Source organism: Dromaius novaehollandiae, chromosome 6, assembly GCF_036370855.1.
Source record: "Dromaius novaehollandiae isolate bDroNov1 chromosome 6, bDroNov1.hap1, whole genome shotgun sequence".
Lineage (NCBI taxonomy): Eukaryota > Metazoa > Chordata > Aves > Casuariiformes > Dromaiidae > Dromaius > Dromaius novaehollandiae.
Genome location: NC_088103.1, coordinates 34,721,384 through 34,741,840, shown reverse-complemented (window position 1 = coordinate 34,741,840; position 20,457 = coordinate 34,721,384). Strand labels below are relative to the sequence as shown.

The 20,457-nt window shown below is 47.4% G+C and overlaps 1 protein-coding gene across 3 annotated transcripts in view; it reads left to right on the top strand.

Moving 5' to 3' along the window:
- Positions 1 to 20,457, top strand: part of SH3PXD2A (SH3 and PX domains 2A) — a 272,825-nt gene that overhangs the window by 37,154 nt on the left and 215,214 nt on the right. For all 3 annotated transcript variants that reach the window (XM_026117532.2, XM_026117530.2, XM_026117531.2), the window contains exon 2: positions 8,244 to 8,324. In XM_026117532.2, the coding sequence (XP_025973317.2) occupies positions 8,244 to 8,324 (81 nt within the window). The remainder of the gene's footprint in view (positions 1 to 8,243; positions 8,325 to 20,457) is intronic.

Genomic DNA, 20,457 nt, shown 5'->3' with positions numbered 1-20,457 from the left:
GTCCTCATGAAACACTGACCATCTGCTGGGGAGAAAGACACAAACACTGAGTTAAAATAGTTTATAATTCAAATGGGATCCAGATCTAAGAGATAATAAGCTGAAAACTCTTTGCCTCCAAGCACAGTTGGATTATTTTTGCTTGCTTGCCATCTGCAGCCTCTTTCAAACCCAGAAGGGTATTTGCAAAGGCAGCGAGGGCCCCAGGCTCTGCGGGGAGCCCATGTGCTCTTATATCCATTTTATGTTTGTCACCTGCTATTCTAATGCTCTGTAGGCTTAAATACAGCATTTTCTAATGATCTATCAATTCTCGAATGGCAGAAACTCAGTCCTGTGATTATTTTGCTTCACAAAGAGGTCCTTCACACATGGAAAGTAAATGCAGGTGGACAGAAACAGACTGGAAACAGAAATACGAACCCATGTTGTACTCTGCACAGACACGCCGTCTCCCTCACGCATGTGTGTAAATCTAATGGCTGGATGTCGTCCGCCTCCCTTATCTGCTGTTTTCTTGGAGGAAGCTGCTATTCCACTTGCTGAAGCTGGGAGGTGATTGCCAGAAAAGGGACCAGGCTTTACTGGTCCTGTTTCTTACTCTCTTTCCATCAGCTTCAGCTATTGGGTGTGTTGGAGACAAAATAGCAAACTTTACAGGTCTTCAACATGACCCAGGACATCAGTTAAAAAGCAGACAAAGCCCTGCTAATGTAGCACAAATACTGCATGTCTATAAGAATTAAAGACATCATATTCTGCTCTCACAGCTATCTGAATGAAGTTAAATAAAGTAATCAACCAAGCCCAGCGAGAGTCTCAAAGGTGGTTTGTAACCGAGCTGCAGAGTGCTGACCAGCTCTGGTTCTGCAGCTCTCTGGTCAAGTTACTGTCGCTGATCATGGGTGTGAACTCCTCTTTCTACCTTTTTATACCATTGATGGCCATGCAAACAAGCAAAGAAATGCAGTGGAGAGATTTTCCCATTTTGGCTTATAGCTTTGATGACTGCTTGGGACTTGTCAGCTTTCTCTTAGCAGGAAGGTGCTGTGAGGGCCTGGTGAAGTCAAGGCTTAAAAACCCAAACAGGCAAAAGCTGAAAAATGGAGAGGTGAAGATGAGAATAAATTAGGGGACAGAGATTAAACAGAATTTTAAACTGTGGACTTTGAACCATCATCCATATATGAGAAAAATATGGGATGACTATTGTTTTATTCTGCCTGTGTAAATACACAACGATCTGGATTCTTCATTCAAACGTAACCCTTTTGACTTGTCTGGTCTGTACCTAGGTAGCTGAGAAAACAGCAGAAAATGCAGGTGCCGTTGTACCCAAATGAGCTCCTGTTCCTGTGTTCCCAGGGACGTCTGCTGGCAGACTTGAGACACTTGTTTGCTATCCTCATTAGTATTTGGGAATCAAAATTCAGGAGAGAGACCAAGACTGCATTCTGGATTATCTTCCACCAGGAGGAAGGTCTGTGTCCGTATGTTGGAAGAGCCAGTAAAGGTGGAGATTTCTAAATGAGAGAGGACCCAGCTTGACTCTCAGAGTGTTGCTGGATTCAGAGCTAGAAATGAGATTATTTTGCTTGTATGCAGAATAGATTTGATTTGATACGGCTGAAAGACAAGCAGCGTTCCCGGGGTTAATCCTGTTGCATTGCTGTTCAGAGCTGAAACAAGATCCACAAAAGAAAATAGTAGAGGAGGGAAAAACCTCCCATCCCCTTATTTATTTCCCTGTTCTCTTTCTCTCTCTCTTTTCTTTAAGTGTGTTTAACTGGACTGTAAGTTAGCTTGCAGAGAGTGATGCAAACTGGTAATGCTGTGTCTTGGTTAATTGCCTCTGGAGCATCTGCCCACAAACAAGAAGTGTGGGGCACGCTGGGGCTGCCTAGTTTCTTCCTCCCCAACATACTGTAACTTTGCTTTGCATGCAACATTTGCCTGTTGGACCTGTGGGTCACCTTGTTTTTTTCTCAGTTACGTTTCCCTAGTTGGAAATGGAAACGTGAGCTGCGTGGAGAGATGTCCGTGAAACCACAACTGCTTAGTGCAAAAGCCAGACGCCATGCACCTGCGTGCCGTCCGCGTCAGCCCCCGCGCTGTAAAGCACCGTGCCGCAACCAGCCCAGGAGAAACCTGCCCGTTTCTCATCAGTTGGGCTGCTTGAGTTTTGCGTTTCTTCCAAGCCTCATCGCTGGCTTTCAGTTCACTCTTCAAGTGCTCGGGGTGAGAATGGGTCTGGACAGGGTTTGAAAATAGTCCTTCCTTGGCCCTGGCGTGCGGGAGTTGTGGTCCCTCGGAGACCGTCGTGCTGAAAAGCGACGTCACCGTGCGGCACCAGGAGCGGAGTCACCACCGGTTCTGCAACAAGCTCAGGGCTAATGGTCTGACTTCATCTCTGTGGGAATTTTCCAGATCTCACAGTGCTTTTCAGGGCTGTTCGGGTGCTGGTGAGCCGGGCAAGGAGCCCGAGCTGCGCTCGCTGGGTCTGGAGTCGAATGCAAACTTTCCAAAAGTTTGAATGTGATCCAAGCCGAGGTGAGGCACAGACGATGTGTGCTGGAGGAGGTGTTGCACTCCCTGTGCATATTCCTGGGGTGTTTTACTGTCCCTGCTGCCACCCTGGCCTCTGTATAGGACAGGAATTGAGGACCCTAGAGACGCTCACCCTGCGTATCTGGGAAGGGAAACTGCCTGCGTCTTGTGCAGTGGAAGAAGGTAACCTGAACATCAGTGACACTGCTCCTGAAGGGAAAGTAGCCTTTCGGCTTCGGCCTTGGAGGGTTTGGAGAGTGCTGCCTCTAGGTATTATCACTCCAAATTTAGGTCTGGACCACTGCTGATTTGCACTTGTCAGAATCTCTTTGACATTAAAATGGTTAAGCAAACAGTAAGTCAGTGCGGCATGTTTACTCTGGTAATTTAGGGCATAGATGCAAGTTGAATTTGTGGATGGTTGCAGCAGTTTGAGCCATTTTAACATAAACTCCTTCATCGAACTGAACCAGCTGAAATTGCTACAGGCACTTTGTGGGAGTCGGGCTGACTTTGCACTGAAGCGGACTGGGGAGCAGTTGCATATGCTGCTCCACCACCTGGGCTGTGATGGTGGAAAGCTTCCAGCTCACAGGCAGTGATAGCACCTGAATATAGGGGGAAAGGAGCGTCTTTTGCAATTTTGTGTTGATTCACTGGAGGATAAACGTCCAACACTTTAATACACGGCTTTGAAGCTGACATTCTCCAGGATAAAAGGGGCTATCGTGATATCATCCACATACAAATTGCATGATAGCCTTGTTTTTTGCATTCATAAAGCTGTGTTAATAGTTAGCATTAGCCATAATTGTTGAAGATTAACAGCACTTTCTCCTATGGATGCAAGTATGTTTCTAGTCTCTATTGTGGTATCTTGTCTTTGCCAATAGCCCATGTATTTGTGGATGTTCTTATCTTGGTCTCATCATACTGCTCATTTCAGCTGCATTTATCTTCTGTTCCAGCTCATCTGGCTCTAGAAAACTAAGAATTTTCTTCTGAAAAGCCAATTGAAAAATCAGGCACATGAGAATAACCTGAATTCCTCACCTCTGGGTTTTGTGCCAGCTGGAACTGGATATTTTCCACTGAAAACAAGACATTCAATGATAAAGTCACACCCAATGACATCTGAATGAATGGTTTTTGTAGTAGGAAGTCATCCCTTCTCATTGTTTAGCGTAGGCAGTAAAGGAGAGCGATAACTTCAGTTTGCAATAAATTTTCTGCTCTGTGGTGGGTAAAATGGAAGTTTCCTAGAGCTAGAATTAAACAATAATTAGCAGCTGATAAAATCCCCCTGACATCCTGTGCCTTCTTTCTTGCAGCATGAATATTAAGAGCTGCTTATCAAGCTCAATTCCTGATTAGTATTCTTCAGTTTTTTACAGGTCTGCTTCTTGTTTCCTTGAAGGAGGAGGATTTATTTTAAAATACATAGTAGAGTGAAAAATGACCTGATTTGTGAAATTAAAAAATAAACATTCCTAGCAGCTGGAGCATCCAGAGATTGAGCAATGAATTGTTTGTATTTCATGCTTAATTTAAATTATTTAGTGTTAAGGAGAAAGAATTTTTAGGGTGAGGCATTTGAATATCAAATAGGTATTGACCCCGTTAAGGTCAGAAACATGGCAGATATTTAAAGCACATCCTTTTGCCTTAAGTAATTATTTATTGTAGTAATTCACAATATGCAATCACAATTAAAGTTTAGCTCTGTGCGTGAGTGGATTGCAGGATAACGCTGTACGTACTTGGAAGAGCTTGCTCCAAGTCATGTAAGATGCACTGATTTTATTAAGCTGTTGCCAGGCCTGTTCCCTGTGGCTCTGCCAGGTGATGGGACTGAGGGTGCTGCCCCCATGGGACGAGGGACCGGAGCCCGCTGCAGGGCTGGGGACTTGCCCTGTGACTGCAGACTCGCGGGAGTCACGTGCCGAAAGGCCCCTTGCAAAAGCAGCGTGCGGAGGGTGTGGGGCTCGCCGGCGGGCAGCACCAGCGCGAGGGTCCAGGTCGCGTCCGACGCCGCTTGGGAACGTTTCTGCTATGTCCACGTCCCCAGTTTTGGGGGCGCCGGGCAGAAAGCCCTCCCGCGGCTCTGCAGGCAGCTAGGGAGGGCGACGCCGGGCCTGCCGAGCGCCTGAGCGTGGGACGGCTCCCTATGTTTATCTGATATTTCCGGCTGCCTCCTTATCCCATTGCGTTTGCATGACCTCAGGCTCCCACCGGACTGCTTTTCTCATTCTCCCCCGGGATATCGTTAATCACTTTCACAGCCGCCCATTTAAAGATCTGAGCAAAAAAGTGACGAGGTAAGCCGAGGTAATATTCGCTGCTCATGAAAAGGTTATGGGTCTGGCTATGGCAGCAGAGTCGAATAATCACCGAACTGTGATCTCTAAGGGAGGGAAATGTGATATTCAAGGCTTTTGAAACCTCTAGACCTTGCTTTTAAAATATGGCATTTTACAGATCTTTTCCAAGTTCAAGCAAATGGTTATTCCCCACTATTTTAAATGGTAGCTTTCCAGAAGCAGTTTGATATATGCAAACAAGCAAAGAAAATCAATAGCCATTTCAGATTTTGCACCTGCGTCCCACCAGGCAGGTTTTGAGTCCGTACATTTCTCACTAACAGAAATCTGGGTTATGATTAAGGGCTTTTCTTGCTCCTGCTGTAATCTGTCCATGAAATAGAAAAGAAGTAAAGGCAGCTGTATGTTGCCCAAATCCACATTTGCTTAAGTTGAAGAGACCTGAGGCTCAGAAAGATTTAATTTCTGTTTTAAATGTGCAACAAAATCCTGGCTTGACTGAAGTCGGTGGCAGTTTCCTTCCCACAGAGCCTGGATTTTGGAGCTGGGACTGCAGCAGGGCCCTGTTCTTGCACACTGTCCCTGCACCAAACACATCCAACCCCTTTCCTGCTCTGTCAACTTACCCAGAATATCACTTTGCATGCGGCTCCTCATCCCTCTCCGTGGTGAAGGAGAGACGGAACGTGTGTAGGAGGGAGAAAGCTGGTGCGGGAGGTGCGCTGGTGCGAGGGTGCAGAGCACCCTGTAACGGGGACTTGCGAGAGCGCAAGCGAACTCCCCCAGGGTCCGACGCCATCCCCGATCCCTCTGCTTCTAGCTCCGAGGGAAAAACACACTTTGCTGAGCCTCTTCCCTTAACATAAACACAGAGCTGCATGTGCATATTAAAAAAATAAAATAAAAATAGTTGTCCTACTTGCTTGGCACTGTGGTGCCGTTGGAGGGAGAAGGAGGAGGAGAACAGGCTGAATGTGATGGGAGCGTTGCACCACTTATTGCACCCCTGAAAGGTGCTGAGCTCTTGGAGCAGGATTAATTCCCATGCAGGCTTGAAGGCTGTTAGCAAATTTTGGAGATACATGGTTTTCATGAAGAATAAGGTGGGGGAGCCTGAAGTGACATGAAATTCAAAAAGCCTGGATGGCTGTGGCCTGTGTGTTTTGTTTCTAGCTTTTGGAGAAAAGGTGCATGTTTGAAGAAAAACGATAAACTTCATTTGCCTGTAAACTGTTTCTCCTATCCCAGTCTTGTCCCTTTTGAGAACCCCAGGCCAGAAGTACAGTATCTGGAGTTTCTTTTGGATCCCAGTCAGCTCCCATCTGTCATGATCTGTTTTTAATCGAATGGGTTTTCCATCTGAGAGTAGCTGTTGGATAGAGAACGAGTAGAAATATTTGTGTTGTGAATTAGCCCAGAATGAAGCAACAAACTTTTTTTTGCACAACAAACACATGGAAAAATATTCTTCAATGTAGTGTGGCTGGCTTGAAAATTGGCAAAGGCTGCTTCCTTCCCAGGCCCTGACCCCGCGGGGTTGTCTGCGCGGGGAAGGTCTTTAAAGGAGACCTGAAACCTTTGTGTTATTCATTCTTATCAGCCTGTTGTGAACCAGGGCAGTGCTTTTATCACCACCGTGTACATGGATACCCCTCAGTATCCCTCCATCCCTCAGTAGAGGGAGGGAGGTGAAATGACTTGGTTTTCTATGAGAAATCTGAGATGTAGTTGAGGAACAGCCTGGGTTTTCTGAGACCCAATCCTTCCTTTGCTGACCTGTTGGGAGCAGAGGATAGGTTTGGTACAGTAACCGAGTCAAAGTCGGGATCTTAGCCCTCACCTCAGCATCTTATAAAAGGCCGCGGACCTCCCTAGTGGCATGTGCTCAGCCTGTCCGTTTCTCAAATACAGCAAAATTCGGCCGAGAGGGAAGCGAGGCTGCAGGACGTCTGTTGTTTCCCAGGCATCAGCTGTCACCTCTCTCCCACGAAGAAAGAAGAGGAGGGGAAAAAAATCTCTCAGTGGTCCTTGAAAAGCGTTGTTCAGCCTGTTCAGCATCTTTCCAGGGGTTTTGGGCAATCCCTCTTACCTTTAAAAGCACAAAAGCAATTACCCTGCATTGTCACTTTGGAAGATGGTCTGATGTCCTGGGGAAGAAGGAGAAGAGGGTGATGCTTATCTCCCTGCCATCGCAGGAGACGAACAGCTTCCCGTCTGCCTCTGCCGTGAAAGCGCGAGCTCCTGCTGCGGCCCTGGGGCTGAGGGAGGAGGGATGCTTTCCCATTTCCTCTGCCAGAGCCTTATCTCACTCCATATGTGAAACCTGGAAATTGCTTTAGAGACCCAGGAGTTGGCCTAGCTGTGATTTCCATTACGCTGGGGTTGCTCAGTCAGCCACAGTGGTCACCCTCAGCGGCTCCATCCCATGTCTGCTGAAGTCTTGTGCATCTGTTGTTGTTTCAACCGGACCAACATTTGGCTCGTGTGGCGGCGTATCTGAGAGCAGAATTTGACCCATTTTTTCCCTTTTTTTAATGCTTTGGAGGCAGTAGGGAGAAAAGGAAATGTGTGTGTGCACGTATGTGTGTGTGTATGTGTCTGAATCATTTTTTAACACATCTTCTGGCAAAGCAATGTTTCTATAAGATGATTTTTCTGGGCACGGATGAGGGCTGGACGAGGGAGATCCTGGACTCATTCTGGCCATGTGTTACTGTTTCCACCAATGCAAAAAAGCAGTGTCACCCTCGCTGACCTGCTTTGCATCAGCTCAGCACCACTCTGATGGATGCTAGAGGTGCTGAGCGCTACAAATGTCTCTCTGTGACAGTCGCATGCTGTAGGGTTGAGCTATTGTAGTGCGCATACATGGGTGCGTAATGTGCCTGCATTGCACCGCTGCAGTTCCGCAAACCTCGGGGAGCTGAGTTTCCCTTGAATATCCTGTTTGAACTGGAGCCACGTGCCTCCTGGGAAGGGCCAAGGTTGCATCTGCACATGCAGGGAAAGCTGGAGCGTGGGGCAGATCAGTAACTTGTGATGCTACTGCAGGGAGAGGGCAGAGGTGTGTTGCCAGGGACCAGGAAAAGTGCTATTATTCAATTAAAGCATTACTCCCAGAGAAAGCAAAATCAATTGGAGCTGGTGGTAGAGACTGGCGGGAGAAAACCCTGGACTCTCTCCTGAGAGCTCTGCTATAAGCCATGCAACAGCTTTAATTAAGGTTAATTCCATGTTCAAGATTATATCCCTGGCCACTTCTGTGCACAACAAGGAAGACACGGACTTTACCTGTTCTGACTGTTGTGCCTCTGGATGTATCCTGTGTTTCAGGGCCCATGTTGACTTGTGCTCTCTTTTCTTTTCCCTGAACAGGTCTATATTATAAATGTGACATGGTCCGACTTGACTTCACAGATCATCTACAGAAGATACAGCAAGTTCTTTGACCTGCAGGTAAGTCTGTCTTTTGTTACCTAAAACATTATTTCTAGTCATGTTTCTAACTGGTATAATGATGCATTTAAGGAAGGTTTTGTGCTTGTTTGGTTTATTACATATCATGATCTTGGAATTTTTCAGACTCAGTCGTTTTGGGGTGTAAGATAAGTGGGTGGTGTGCTCACAGTGAGTAGCCTGCACTCTAAAGACATTTAAAGCTGTCATTTTCAGGAATGGTGTCTAATTTTAAATACTTGAGATGCACTGAGAACACGTGCTGTTCCCAGGCATCTGCGTGGCTACGGAGAGCTTTCTGGCTGGTGTCATATTTAGCAATAATCCAGATCCAGTGATACCTGTGTATCAATGTACCTTTGTAGGTAGCTAGACTGTGTGTGGGGTTATAAAATCTCGGCTTGCTGGCAGGCAAAAACAAAAGCTCTGGTTTGACAGACTCCTGAACTTTGGGGGAAATGTCAATTTTGGGCTGCAGCTTGTGGTTGAAGCCAGCCTGTGGCTAGAATACCAAGTGAGTCCTCACAGCCAGTATCAAGGACATGCACAATTGGCTGGGCTGTGTCCTGGGAAATGACATTGAGCCTGTTTGCCATGATAGATCAGGAAGAAACTGGTTCCTCCCTTGGGTGCCTGGTCCGAAGTACCTTGAAGAGTCCTGGTTTCATCACTGCTCTCCTTTTACATAACTTTATAATACTTGGACATCTGAAGTCACTAGACAGTTTAGAAAAATGTAGGCTATGACCTTCTAGCTTTTCTGGATGGAAAATGGACTGTTTCTATAGAGGGTCCTGGGTTTCTTGTTTGCCATATGGCTTGAAGACAAAAGAGGGATGTTCTTCAGCTTCTTCTTGTGCCTCTCTCCACTCCTTACTGGCCTGAGGCTCCAAACCTGCCAGTCCCGCTGATATGAGCAGTACGTCTTACGTGCAGTGGCTGGTCTGCACCAGATGTACCTGCTAAAATGCCCAGCTCTGTAATCCCACATGTTTGTTGTCAGTGTGCGGACTGTGGCCAAAACTATTTCTTTCTCTCTCTTCTTTTTCTTTTCGCCCCAGTACTGTTTTCATGTATATGTTCTTCTGGGTCTCCTGGCCTTTCCTGGTAGGTTTGAAAAGTTCCCATCAAGCTTGGAGTTATCAATGGGGTTAGTGTGTTGGACAGGAAATGATGTCTCAATCAGGGAGTGAGTCCTGAAAGGTCCCATTGATAAGTGCAAGGGGGCCTAGCGCCAGTGGAAAACTCCCGCTTGCACAACGCTTCTCCCCCCACGAGAAAATACGACAAGAAAGTAACAAAATTCCCTCCTTTAACCCTTTTCCCTCCCAGGGATCTCCGTCAGGGCCACCGCTGCATGAGCAGTGACAACCCTCTGCACCAGCCTCTTTAGCTCTTGCGGCACGTGGCTCACAACCAGTGAGGCTGAGGTCTTCAGCCGGGGTTCCCACAGTCTCCTCATGTCTCCCTGAGCAGCTCACTGTGTCTTCCTGTGCCTCAGTTTCCCAGTGGTAAAATGGAAACAAGGCCGTGTGTGCTCAGGCTGCCATAAGGTGCTTTTAGACTCCTGGAGATGCTGGGGTTTTTTTTTCCCCCTATTATTTTTTCTGGGCTCGTGATGCTGCCAGAGCATCTCCTACGTGAGGAAGGGGAAATAAGCTTTGTATCTTGAATTGTAACGTGGATTTACAATTCTGATCTTGAAGCTTGCAAAGGGAATTGGAAAAGCAAATAAAAGGTCAGGGCATTTTGGGAAACCCTTGCACTTACTACTTATGGCTTCATGTGCAGTGATTCTCGCTCAAGGGCAAATGCTGTGTTACCTGCAGCACGTGGGTAAGCTGGCACCAAAACGATAAATTAACCTCACATAACAGCTCCACAACCCCCGCTCCAGCTGCTTGCAATTGCCCATGCTTAATGCTTGGTTAATAGCTCCCTGTGTCTGGCGGATCTGCTCCTAGTCTCTTCTGGCTTCAGGCAGCTACAAGAGGGACAGCTTCATAGCATTGGTCGGAAAATCTGCCTGGTGTTGTAAAGCAGCTCTTTCAGGATTTAGGAGTGAAGGGTTGCCCATATTTGCTGTCTGAACTGTGACTGGCCTATAATGGAGATCTAGGCTGGACTGCATCTTGCAGTGCGAACAATAGTTCCTGTTAAGATTCCCTAAATACGTGAGTGGTTTGCAATGGCAAGCCCAGAGTAGAGCATTTCACAATAAAAAGAGGAGACCAATACGGGGGTGCCAGCGCCCGTTTCCCAAACCCTGAATGTGTCTGAACTTGGCTCTTGGTCGTGGACGTGTGTCAGGCGTTGGGGGTGCTATGTGCTTGTTGAGGATTGAGGTGGTCCCCTTGGATCCTGCTTACTTTCCTCTAGATAAGAGGGTGACCTATGATCTCCAGATTTTTGTAGGAAGCGTGAACTTTCTCCCTAGTGCTGTGAGACTGGTTAGACCTGGATTTTGCTACCTGATGCCATGCATGGTAGCGTGATGCGCCGTAGCGTAACGGATGTACTATGGTCAAGTTCCCGCTTTCCCCTTGTGACACCTCCAGGAGAAAACCAAGCAAACACTCAGTGAGTAACGTTCAGCCAAATCACAGCACCACTCACGTCCAGAACAGCTGGCATCTGCAGGCCTCTGGCAGCCCCACTTGTCCCACTGTGTCCACGACAGAGCTGCGCTTCGGGGCTTCGTGCACCCGCATGTGTTTTGCTTTGCTCTCGACTGGCAGTGGAGTAACAGGGCTGGCTTGTAATGACTTAATCAGGGCTGCGATGCCTGATGTTGACAGTGACACGTGATAGGACTTGTGGGGAAACCCAGGGGGCTGCCCAGGGGCAAAGGAGGAGGAATACAAATAATTAATTTCACTGCTACAATTTCATGTTTCTTTAAAAAAGAGCCCACCCTTCCCCAAATGGCAGTGTCTGTGGGAAATGGCTCAGCAGTTTTGAGAGCCCTTGGATTACTAGATACTGGTTTTTTTAAACACTCCCTAGCAAATTCTCGAAGGCACTGCAGGCAGTGAGAGGCTGCTCTGTCCCAAAGATTCAAATCCCAGAAAAGTTCAGCGGTGCTATTTCAGCATATGCCTGAATTAGCCAGGCTATTTTCAAGATAAGTAATAGAGCAGTGAATGTGGACATGCCATGAGATTTTGGAGCTGCAGGTTGGGTTGCATCCCATGATGCTGTGAGATATACAACAAGCAAAACCCAGTGCGACAAGCCAAGTGCCAGCCCTGTGCTACTTGAGTGAGGGCTGGGGATCTATAAATATGGGCTTAAATTAAATCAGGGTGTAGCTGCATCATTTAATTGTGTGAGCAAGTCGCATCTGCTGGTGAGCATGGGTCACGTTGTGGCAGCAGAATGCATGTGGGTGCCAGCGTTTCAGTAAATAGGATTGCAAGTATTGAATTAACTCTGCATAGATGAAAGCGCTGCGATAAATTACTTGTCAAATCCAATTATCTGTTGTCCTGCACCCTGGAGAGGCATTCGCACCTGAGCACCATGTGGGGTCAAAGACACTTCTAATGTAATATTTTAAGTGCTGCCCTCTCATGCACACTGCACCTGGGTACTTAGCTCTTGGGTGGCATGTGGGGGCACATGTTCCAGGTCTCCCCCTGCAATTTCCTTGGTGACAACCACCCCCACAAACTCCCTGCACTGTCCTCCTTTGCTGAGCCTCAGATCTGCTTGGGCAGAGGCTCCTGCAGCCAGATGTGAACATCTGTCTGTGGCCAGTGCTGCCCCTCACGGCAGGCCGGTGGCTCACTGTAGCACGTTCCCTCGGCGCGTCCGAGGTCCCCCATCGTTGCTGGTGAATTTGCTGGTGGTGGGAGCAGAGTCCTGTCCTGAGTGGGTAGTTCAGGTCAGCAGTGCTCCCGTTGTCATCACAGGAGCTGAGAACGAACATTGTTTTATTGGGATAGCAGGGATAATTCCTGGCATTTCCACTCTGTGTTATGCAGCAAAAGGCATTTACAGATGTAAGGTCCAAATTTTTCTTGCTGGAAAGTGCTTTTGGAGGCTTTTAGGAGGATGGGGATTTGCAGCTAGGCCTGTGTGTAAAAAATTACCTGAGGTGTAAGGCAAAGGGTGCAGCCAGCTCACCCTCTGAGCAGCCATGCTTGGTTGGGAATCAGCAACAGAGTTTGCAGTTAGCAGATATGAAGGATGGCCCTTTCCCCCTTGTCCACCTCACGCTGCCAGCTGCCCACTACCACTGTGGGCTCTTTGTGGATATTATCACCCCACCTGGCTGCTGCTCTGCCAAGAAACCCTTTCCCAGCACAGTAAGTGGGACAAATATGGCCATGCTTCAGTGCAGAAACTACTGCCTTAGCTTAAACTGCCGGCAGTGATGGGTTAGAGTGAGGTGAAGCAGCAATGTTACAGACATGTCCACCCTGTCATCTTAGCTGTGGTGTGTTCACCTCTCACGTAAGGGCAGGGTGACAGCTAGGGACAGCAACATCTTTAATTCTGTAGTGAGACTAGCAAGCAGCATATCAATGTCCAGATAAAAATCTTTGTGGCCTATCTTCTGCATTTTGTCCAGCAAGTCCAAATATTCTGGCCTGATTTCATGCCTATATTACTTGGTACCTGGACTCAGAGTAGGATCAGGAGCACAGCCTGGGCAGAGGGACCAAACTCTGCATTCGGATATCTGGCCTCTCTGTTGCTCCCGTGAGAGCTGCCGGCTCTCCGTATTCGGAGCTGGGAAGGATCCTTTCTCACAGCAGTGAAACGCAGCTTCCTCCAAGGCAAAGCACAGCAGCTGGTTTAGTGGCACGCCGTGATCCCACGCTGCGTTTCTGGCCGTGCGAGGGAGGCGAGTGGTGTCCCTGCCGGAGCGGCGGCGGGAATGTTAGGTAGGCAGGAGGCAGGCTCTCAGCACAATGACCCACAGAGACGTTCTGGCCACAAGTAGACATCCGAAATGTCACAATTTTGAAAAGGCAAATAAACAAAGCTCTATTCGAGCATTCATTTTGTGTATCAGTTAGCAAAAAATTATCTGCCAGATGCGGTCTGCTGATCTAAGCAGATTTTCTTCAAAGTGGCACAGAAAGAGGATCTCACTAGCAGCCAATTAGAACATTATAAAGTAAAGAACATCAAGAATTTTATTAGAGAGTGGAAAGTGCTGTAAGTTATTTCCAGGCTGATGATAAAACATCAAGAGCTTCATTTGTTATTGCTAGGGTCATCCTGATTGTTTATAATGCTGTAATGGAGTAACTGAGCACTGAAGAGCACATTAAACAAAAACAGTGCCATAAAAACAGTAATTGCAATCTGTAACTCTACTTTTCTTATTCAGACTGGAGTTCATCAGCACAACACTTATTGATCCTTCTTCCGTAACGTGCTTTTCTGTATAAACACCCCTTTTCTTTCTGTTCCCAAAATGGCATCAAATTTTGTAACACCCACTCTCATTGCAGTTTGGTGGTTATAACTGTGGCACGTGCCTCAGCACTCTGTATTTCACAGGGCTGCTGTGATTTGACACTGGACCCGGCTGCTTTGGGGTGCTGGCTTTTTGGGGCAGAGCAAAGCGGAGTTGGTGCTGGATGCTTGCGAGGTGGCTTGCTGCTGTGTGGTGGGGCCGTGCTGCCACCCTTGGAACCGCCTGTTCTCCCCACTGCACACACAGAGCAAGGGCACCCACATTAAGCAGCCATGGTATGCGTTGCTGAAAATCTCGGTCTCATTTGGGAGTTAAATGGCATTTCTTATATGGACTCCATTAGTTCATTTGGGTTAATTGCCCATGTAGGCCCATTTGGTCTCTAAATCTGGTAGTCTATCTAGTAGTCAGTAGTCTATCTCAGTAATGACCTTTTCATAGGACCTACGATATTTTGTGTTATAATGTTTGTGCTTTTAGTTCTGTAGGAGTGGTGAACTGACAAGCTCAAACATGTGCCAAACTTACCTATATTCTGCATGACTGATGAGACCTGCAATGGCGCAAGCGTGTTCCCGAGTTTGCAGACTGCCTCCTGACCCTCAACCTGTTGGGCCTTTGCAGCAGAAGTCTCCACTGGGTCCTTTCAGCCAACCCCACCAGTGGTGGTAACTCCGTACGTGTGACGGCTACCGCTTCCATAGGTCCCACCAGCACGTAGCTGCTGGCGCTGTGGGAAGGAGAGAGGGCTGCTTCTGTGGCTGCGCACGTGATGCAGCTTGCCTCTGCCGCAGTGTGGGAGGTGTGCGTTAAAGAGACTCCCAGCCTCGGACGAGCTCGGGGAGTGTTGCTGTGGGTTGTGCGTGCGTATGAGGGGGCATATGGAAGTAGGCAGAAGAGCTGGAGGAGAAGGTGGGGTCAAATAGGGCATGGGAGAAGGTGGGGAGGGACAGCACAGAAGAAGATGGGATCAAGATGTGGTGTGCATGCAGAGAAGTGTAAAGCAAAGGAGGGAAAAGGGAAGTTTTTACTTACTGGCTTTATTCCTGTTGGGCTGCACTCACCGTGGAGAATCTGGGCTCTGCAGTGAAAGCATGCTTCCCTCTGCTCTGGGCTGTGCTGGCCTTGGCCAAGATGGGTCTGGGTCACAAAGACCACATCTGTTCACGTCCCCTTGGTGTGGGGTGCTGGGCCTCAGCGTTTTGGCCTTGCTATAGAAAATGATAGCTGCTGTGAAATGGCCCTCTGGACCAGGTACCCGGCTCCATGTGTAACCCACAAGATTCAGACCCAGGTCTTGGCTTCAGAGCTGTCTCTGATGGTCATGGGGCCTGTGGGGATGGAGTTACTCCAGCAGCTAGGATTTACAATTTGGTTTGAAAACAGCTTCCTTAAGAACATGACTGAAACTGAATCAAGCCTGGGAAAATTCAGAGGAAATCAGAACATGGCTCTGTCAACATGTCTGTTCGAAAAGGTCAGTGCTGGCCCCTTGGGGAGAAATGGCACGTCCTTTCTTCTGAGTAAACACGGGCCATTTGTCTATTGCTGCTAGTCCTGAGCGCGTGTGGAGAAACCAGCAAGGTTTGCAGGTGATCCAGAAAACCAGGTTTCCAGGAGAAGCCCTGTGTTGCTGGTTGTGAGTGCTGACCATGCCTCCTGCATTTCAGCAACTCTACTGGAGCTCACGGTGCAGCTGTGCTTGGGAGACAGATATTTGGTTCTTAATAGTGGGGACCCTTAACTACTCCTTCATAAAAGTGAATCAACTCAGCCCAGTGGCCAACCTGCCAGTAGCAGGACTTGCTGGGGGAATTGAGATGGTCCTGGAAAAAAAAAATGAATAGCTAATGTGGTTATTGAACTAGAAATGATTGTCTTAGCTGATTTAAAGGCTATTTAAATGCAGCTTTTCCTCCTAGCACTTGATTGATGCGTTTAGGATACCAGCTGGCTTGGGGCAGTATCTTTGTCTTCAGTGAATAAATGGAATTGTTTATAATTCTTATTTCCATCATTATTTAAATGTTTGCTTGGCAAAACAATCTGCTCAGTTTCCAGGATTTGTTTCTAAAGAGACTTTCAACATCAAACAAAGATCAGGGCCATGACGGGGAAATGGCAGAGTGCCTGCCAAGCTACAGTAGAGCCCATGTTCGATGAACATCACAAATAACCTGCAGTTCTGACAGGGTCCGAGCTTAGGCAACCCACCGCCTTTGCATGTGCGTGCTGTTGAGACATAAAGATGACCCTTGAATATTGCCCATATGCCGCAGTGCGGGAATCTTCTGCATGGTGGCTGGCTGTAGGGAAAAGTTTGCAGCTCACTGCCAAGTTAAAAGGCTCTCCAGGTTGCCCCATCTGCAGGTCTGGCTGCCCACAGGGTGGGCTTAGAAAGTGGCTTGGTGGCTCAGCCTGCTCCTCAAAGTATGAGCTGAGGGCTCAGGAGGAATGTCCCTTGGTAGAGGTGAGAGAGCCTACTTTGCTATCACAGGATTAATGTTTCTAGTTTCTCTGTGGGCAGCAATGGATCAGAGGTAGGTGACTCTCCTGCCAGGATCCCATAGTACCATCTGAATCTTTGACTGTGCACAAAAGATATCAGAAATACAGGGAAAGCTCACAAAAATCTTACACTTTCTGGACAAGGGGGCAGTGAGGTTTTGGGGCTGTAGGTGGGAGGTAGGGATCCCTAGCTGTCCTCACGTCATGGTGGGACTGGGACCTCTGGAGGCTTCATCTCACAGGGTTGTGCACACTTCCATTTCCTTACTGTGTAAGACCGGGATCCTGGATTCCACTGTGGTATCAGTGACAGGCACTTACTTGGTGTCATTGCACCACCTAGGTATTCATACATACAACAGCGATATTCTCCCAGAAGTAGACAAGTCCTTATTTCCCTTGGTGTTCCTATCCTGTGTGTAGAATTGGTAGTATTGAAATATTTAATCACATCACCAAGAAACTTTCTCCTTATGTCTCCCAAATTAAATGCTATATTCACTTGTTAGGTCTTGCAGAAGCATGACATTGAGTGGCAGGCCACTCCGAAGATGAATTTTGTCCCCCATCTGTGTGAGCCCTTCACTTACTGTGCTATGACAACCTGAGCTGCTCTTGAGGGGCTGCACAATTAGGAGCTGCTCTGATTGCTGGAGGGAATTCTTGGTTGCTGCTGATTTCCTGCCTTTTGCAGCCTTTAAGCAGTAGTTCAACACCAGCAGCTCTTTGTTAGCCTTCAACTTGTAGCTTGCTCTTTAGGCAGGCTCCTAATTATAGAAGTAAAACAAAGTCTAATTAAGCTATTGGCTCTGTCTGTAGTTAGATAGATGAGCAGGAGTTTTTTTTAGAAAGACCAGGGCTGTCACAAAGGATTGTTGAAGGCTGGGGGCTCAGTGGTGAAGGTGTGCCAGGGTGTGGAGCTAAAGTAACTTGGATTTCGGGTGTGGAGCTAAAGTAACTTGGATTTCGGGTGGGAGAGGGAGCGCCCATAAAGCAGATTTCCTTTGGGACCCCTGGCCCCTACCATAGTGGCCGAGGGAAATGTCCTGGTCGGGAGCCCACAGCAAGCGCTCAGAGTGCAGGTGGTTGGACTGCAGCTTCTTCCTGCAAAAGATGTACAGATACCGTAACAAAATGCCGTTGTCCTGCTGGATGCTGGGAAGTAAATGCAACAATGAACAGCATTTGCTGCAGCAGCACGGCACGCTGGATCATTTCACTGTGCTGACATCAGGCCATGTCAGGCAAGCGCAGTCTTACTGTTTCTACTGTTTAATAAGCCTAATGCTCCAGAGAAACCTCATGCTGCGAGCTGTGAGTGAGTGACAGAGCTCTGAGGTGGTGAACTCTTGCTGCTTATTAAGAGCCCAGGGGGGTGTGTTTTTTAGGTGTATTGGCTTTATTAATATGAGAGAGAAGCCTGCGTTGAAGACTCTTGGCCCAAAGAGGCAAAAGCTCTTGAAAAAGTTCAGCTGTGATGCCGGTTTCTGGTTCAGCTTCCCTCTGCAGTTCAGCTCTGACTGCTGTGAAGTGATGCCACATTGCCAGATGTTCCCATATTCCTGGGATAGTATTTTTAGAACTGGGCAAAGACTGAAAAAGACTCTGTGATTATTATTTGGAAGCTCTAAACAAATTGCTTTACCTGCTTTCTAGGCAATTGGTTTGCATGCATTTTTTATGAATTATCTAGAAAGAGTTCAAGTTGGGCATTGTTGTCCAAACCAAGGATCTCAAGGGAGCACTGTAGAACTATAATGGATAGCAGATTTCCCAGTGTATGAATTCACACTACACAGAGTGATTATCTTATATATAAAGGGTTAAAAGCAGTTCTGCTGGGGAACAGAAAGGTTATACATTAGTGTCAGATTCTCTCTTGGCGTTCACCACTTGAGATACACAAGCTCGTTCCCCACAAAAATCATTGAGGGAATACAGTAGTTTCCACACTCAAGAATATTAGACTCCATTTATAGGCCTCTTGTAAGCACAGGAAGCAGTGAAATTTGTTAAGAGGATTATTTGCTGTGGATTGTTCCCTTGCTTTTTTGGGATTTGGTTTGTGGAAATTCCTGTTATCAGTAGCTACATCCTACGCCTGTCGCTGACCCAGGGGCCGCGGGGACAGTGCAGCCCTACTCTGCGGGAAGGACTCTCCTGGATAAATCCACAGAGAGGACATGCAACAAGTTCTCCCAAATTAACTGAGTTGATTTACATCAGTTGGGGAGGATTCAGACCTATTTTCTTTTATTGCTGCTGGTTGCTTTTGCTGTTGCAAATTAAAAGCGTCAGGAACACAGGTCCACACAAGGCTGTGGTGCTAATAGAAATGTACAAACACCCCTGAAATTTCCAAATGTTGTGAACCAAGATGTGAAAATTTTGGTATAGGTGGGTCCATACCTGCTGGTTATGTCCCTGGCCCGTATCTCATACAGGGGGTGGAAAGTCTTTCTTCAGCAGAGCGTGTCCAGGCTCCGTGCATACCTCCCATGTTATCCCACCTCCATCTTCATTATTCCTGAGCTGGAAGGTCTCGTCATAGCCCATTTAGGTCTCCACAGCAGGTTTTGAAGTGTAGCCTTGGGAGGAGCTCACTTGTTTGTTAACCTTGTTCCAGGTTTTGTTTGCTGGAACAATAAAGCGCAAGAGAGCTGCTTGGCTGTGGGGCTGACCCCGGCTGAAGTTACTGCTTCGGGGCTGCTTTCACACACTGGCAGGGAATTCTCAAAGTGCTGCTTTATTAGCGTATTTCCTTTCTACCAGAGATCAAGATTAGCCTTTTTATTTTTTCTGGAATCTCTGTGTGAAAATTAAATTCCTTGGTGAGTTTTTTCTGTGGCCTTTCTTCCCTGAAGCACCCAAGTCCTGAGAGTTCAGGCATGACAATTCAACCCCCCTCTGCACCACTTCGCCACTCGAGTAATCGTACTCAGCTTTCAATTATTTATACTGCTGGAAAATCGCATGGAGTTCACACCCCCAGCCCTGAAACACAATTCCGCTTTTGTGTGGGGAATACAATCCTTCACTTTCATTAAGTGTGTAGAGACTGAGATGAGAAGTGCCTGTTGTGTTCGCATCCCTTGGCTCACGATGAGAGGAGCTGGTTGTTTTCACAAACGTCCTAAATAGCCCTGCAAGGGTTATGGGGAGTTTATTTACATTATTGCATTTAAGTGCAAATAGAAAATTGCCCAGCCATAATGGAAAGGTTATACAGGGCTCTGGCAGGGCTCTTTTCCCTGCCACCTCACCCCTCCCAGCTTCCTGCTCGTACAGCCTCCAATGTGGAAAAGCTGTGTCGAGAAGGACCCATAGCTCTTGGTGCTGTTAAGCCAGGGTTTGCATAGGGGGCAAACAAAATAATCAAATAGTGTTTCTTCCACCACAGACTGCGTGTAGTCCTGCCTGCTATAGGAAAGACTCCTCATCAGGCTCGCTTCCAGGCTCACCGATTTGTGAGTGTTGGGTGCTGTTTGCTTCTTCCTCATAGTACCTGAATAACTCACCTTTTTGCAGGAAAAGCACGTGGAGCACGAAGGTAGGAGTTTGTTTCCCACCTTATTCCCTTCCTGTTCACCGAGAGTCACAGCATATTTCTCCTTTTTGGCAGCCAGAGTGATTTCATTTCTCGTGAAAACACAAGGATTCCCATTGCAGAACTGTCTTTTGCAATTTCCGCTTTCCCTGCTTTGGGGGAAGTGTTGGTGAGTCTTCAGTGAAATGATCAGGGTAACAAAACCCACTAAGGAGCCGTGCTGCTGAGCAGATGAGCGGCAAGGTTTTGCAGAAAGCAAGAATATACATGATCTGTGAGAACCATAGCTTTTCACACCCTCATTCTTGGGTGCCTCATTTGAATAACAGGGAAGGGAAAGCATGAACTTCTGTAGGGTGTCAGATCCTTTGGCACAGCTGAGGCTGGTAGCTACACTTTCTTGCCCGCCCTTGTGAAGCTATGCCATTTAACAGCGTCCCACAGAGTTAAATTGGATTAGCATTTGCTCTTCCCTGACCGTGCCCAAGAGAAGCATGGCAGATACCATCACAGTTGATGGTCTCTTGATACTTGTTTGATGGGAGGGACCGTGAGAAGCACCATGCCTAGAAAGGGGTCTCTTCGGCTCTTCTGTTCTTATTAGTTTTATACGCAGTCACCCAAGGGGAGAGGAAGCTGCCGTG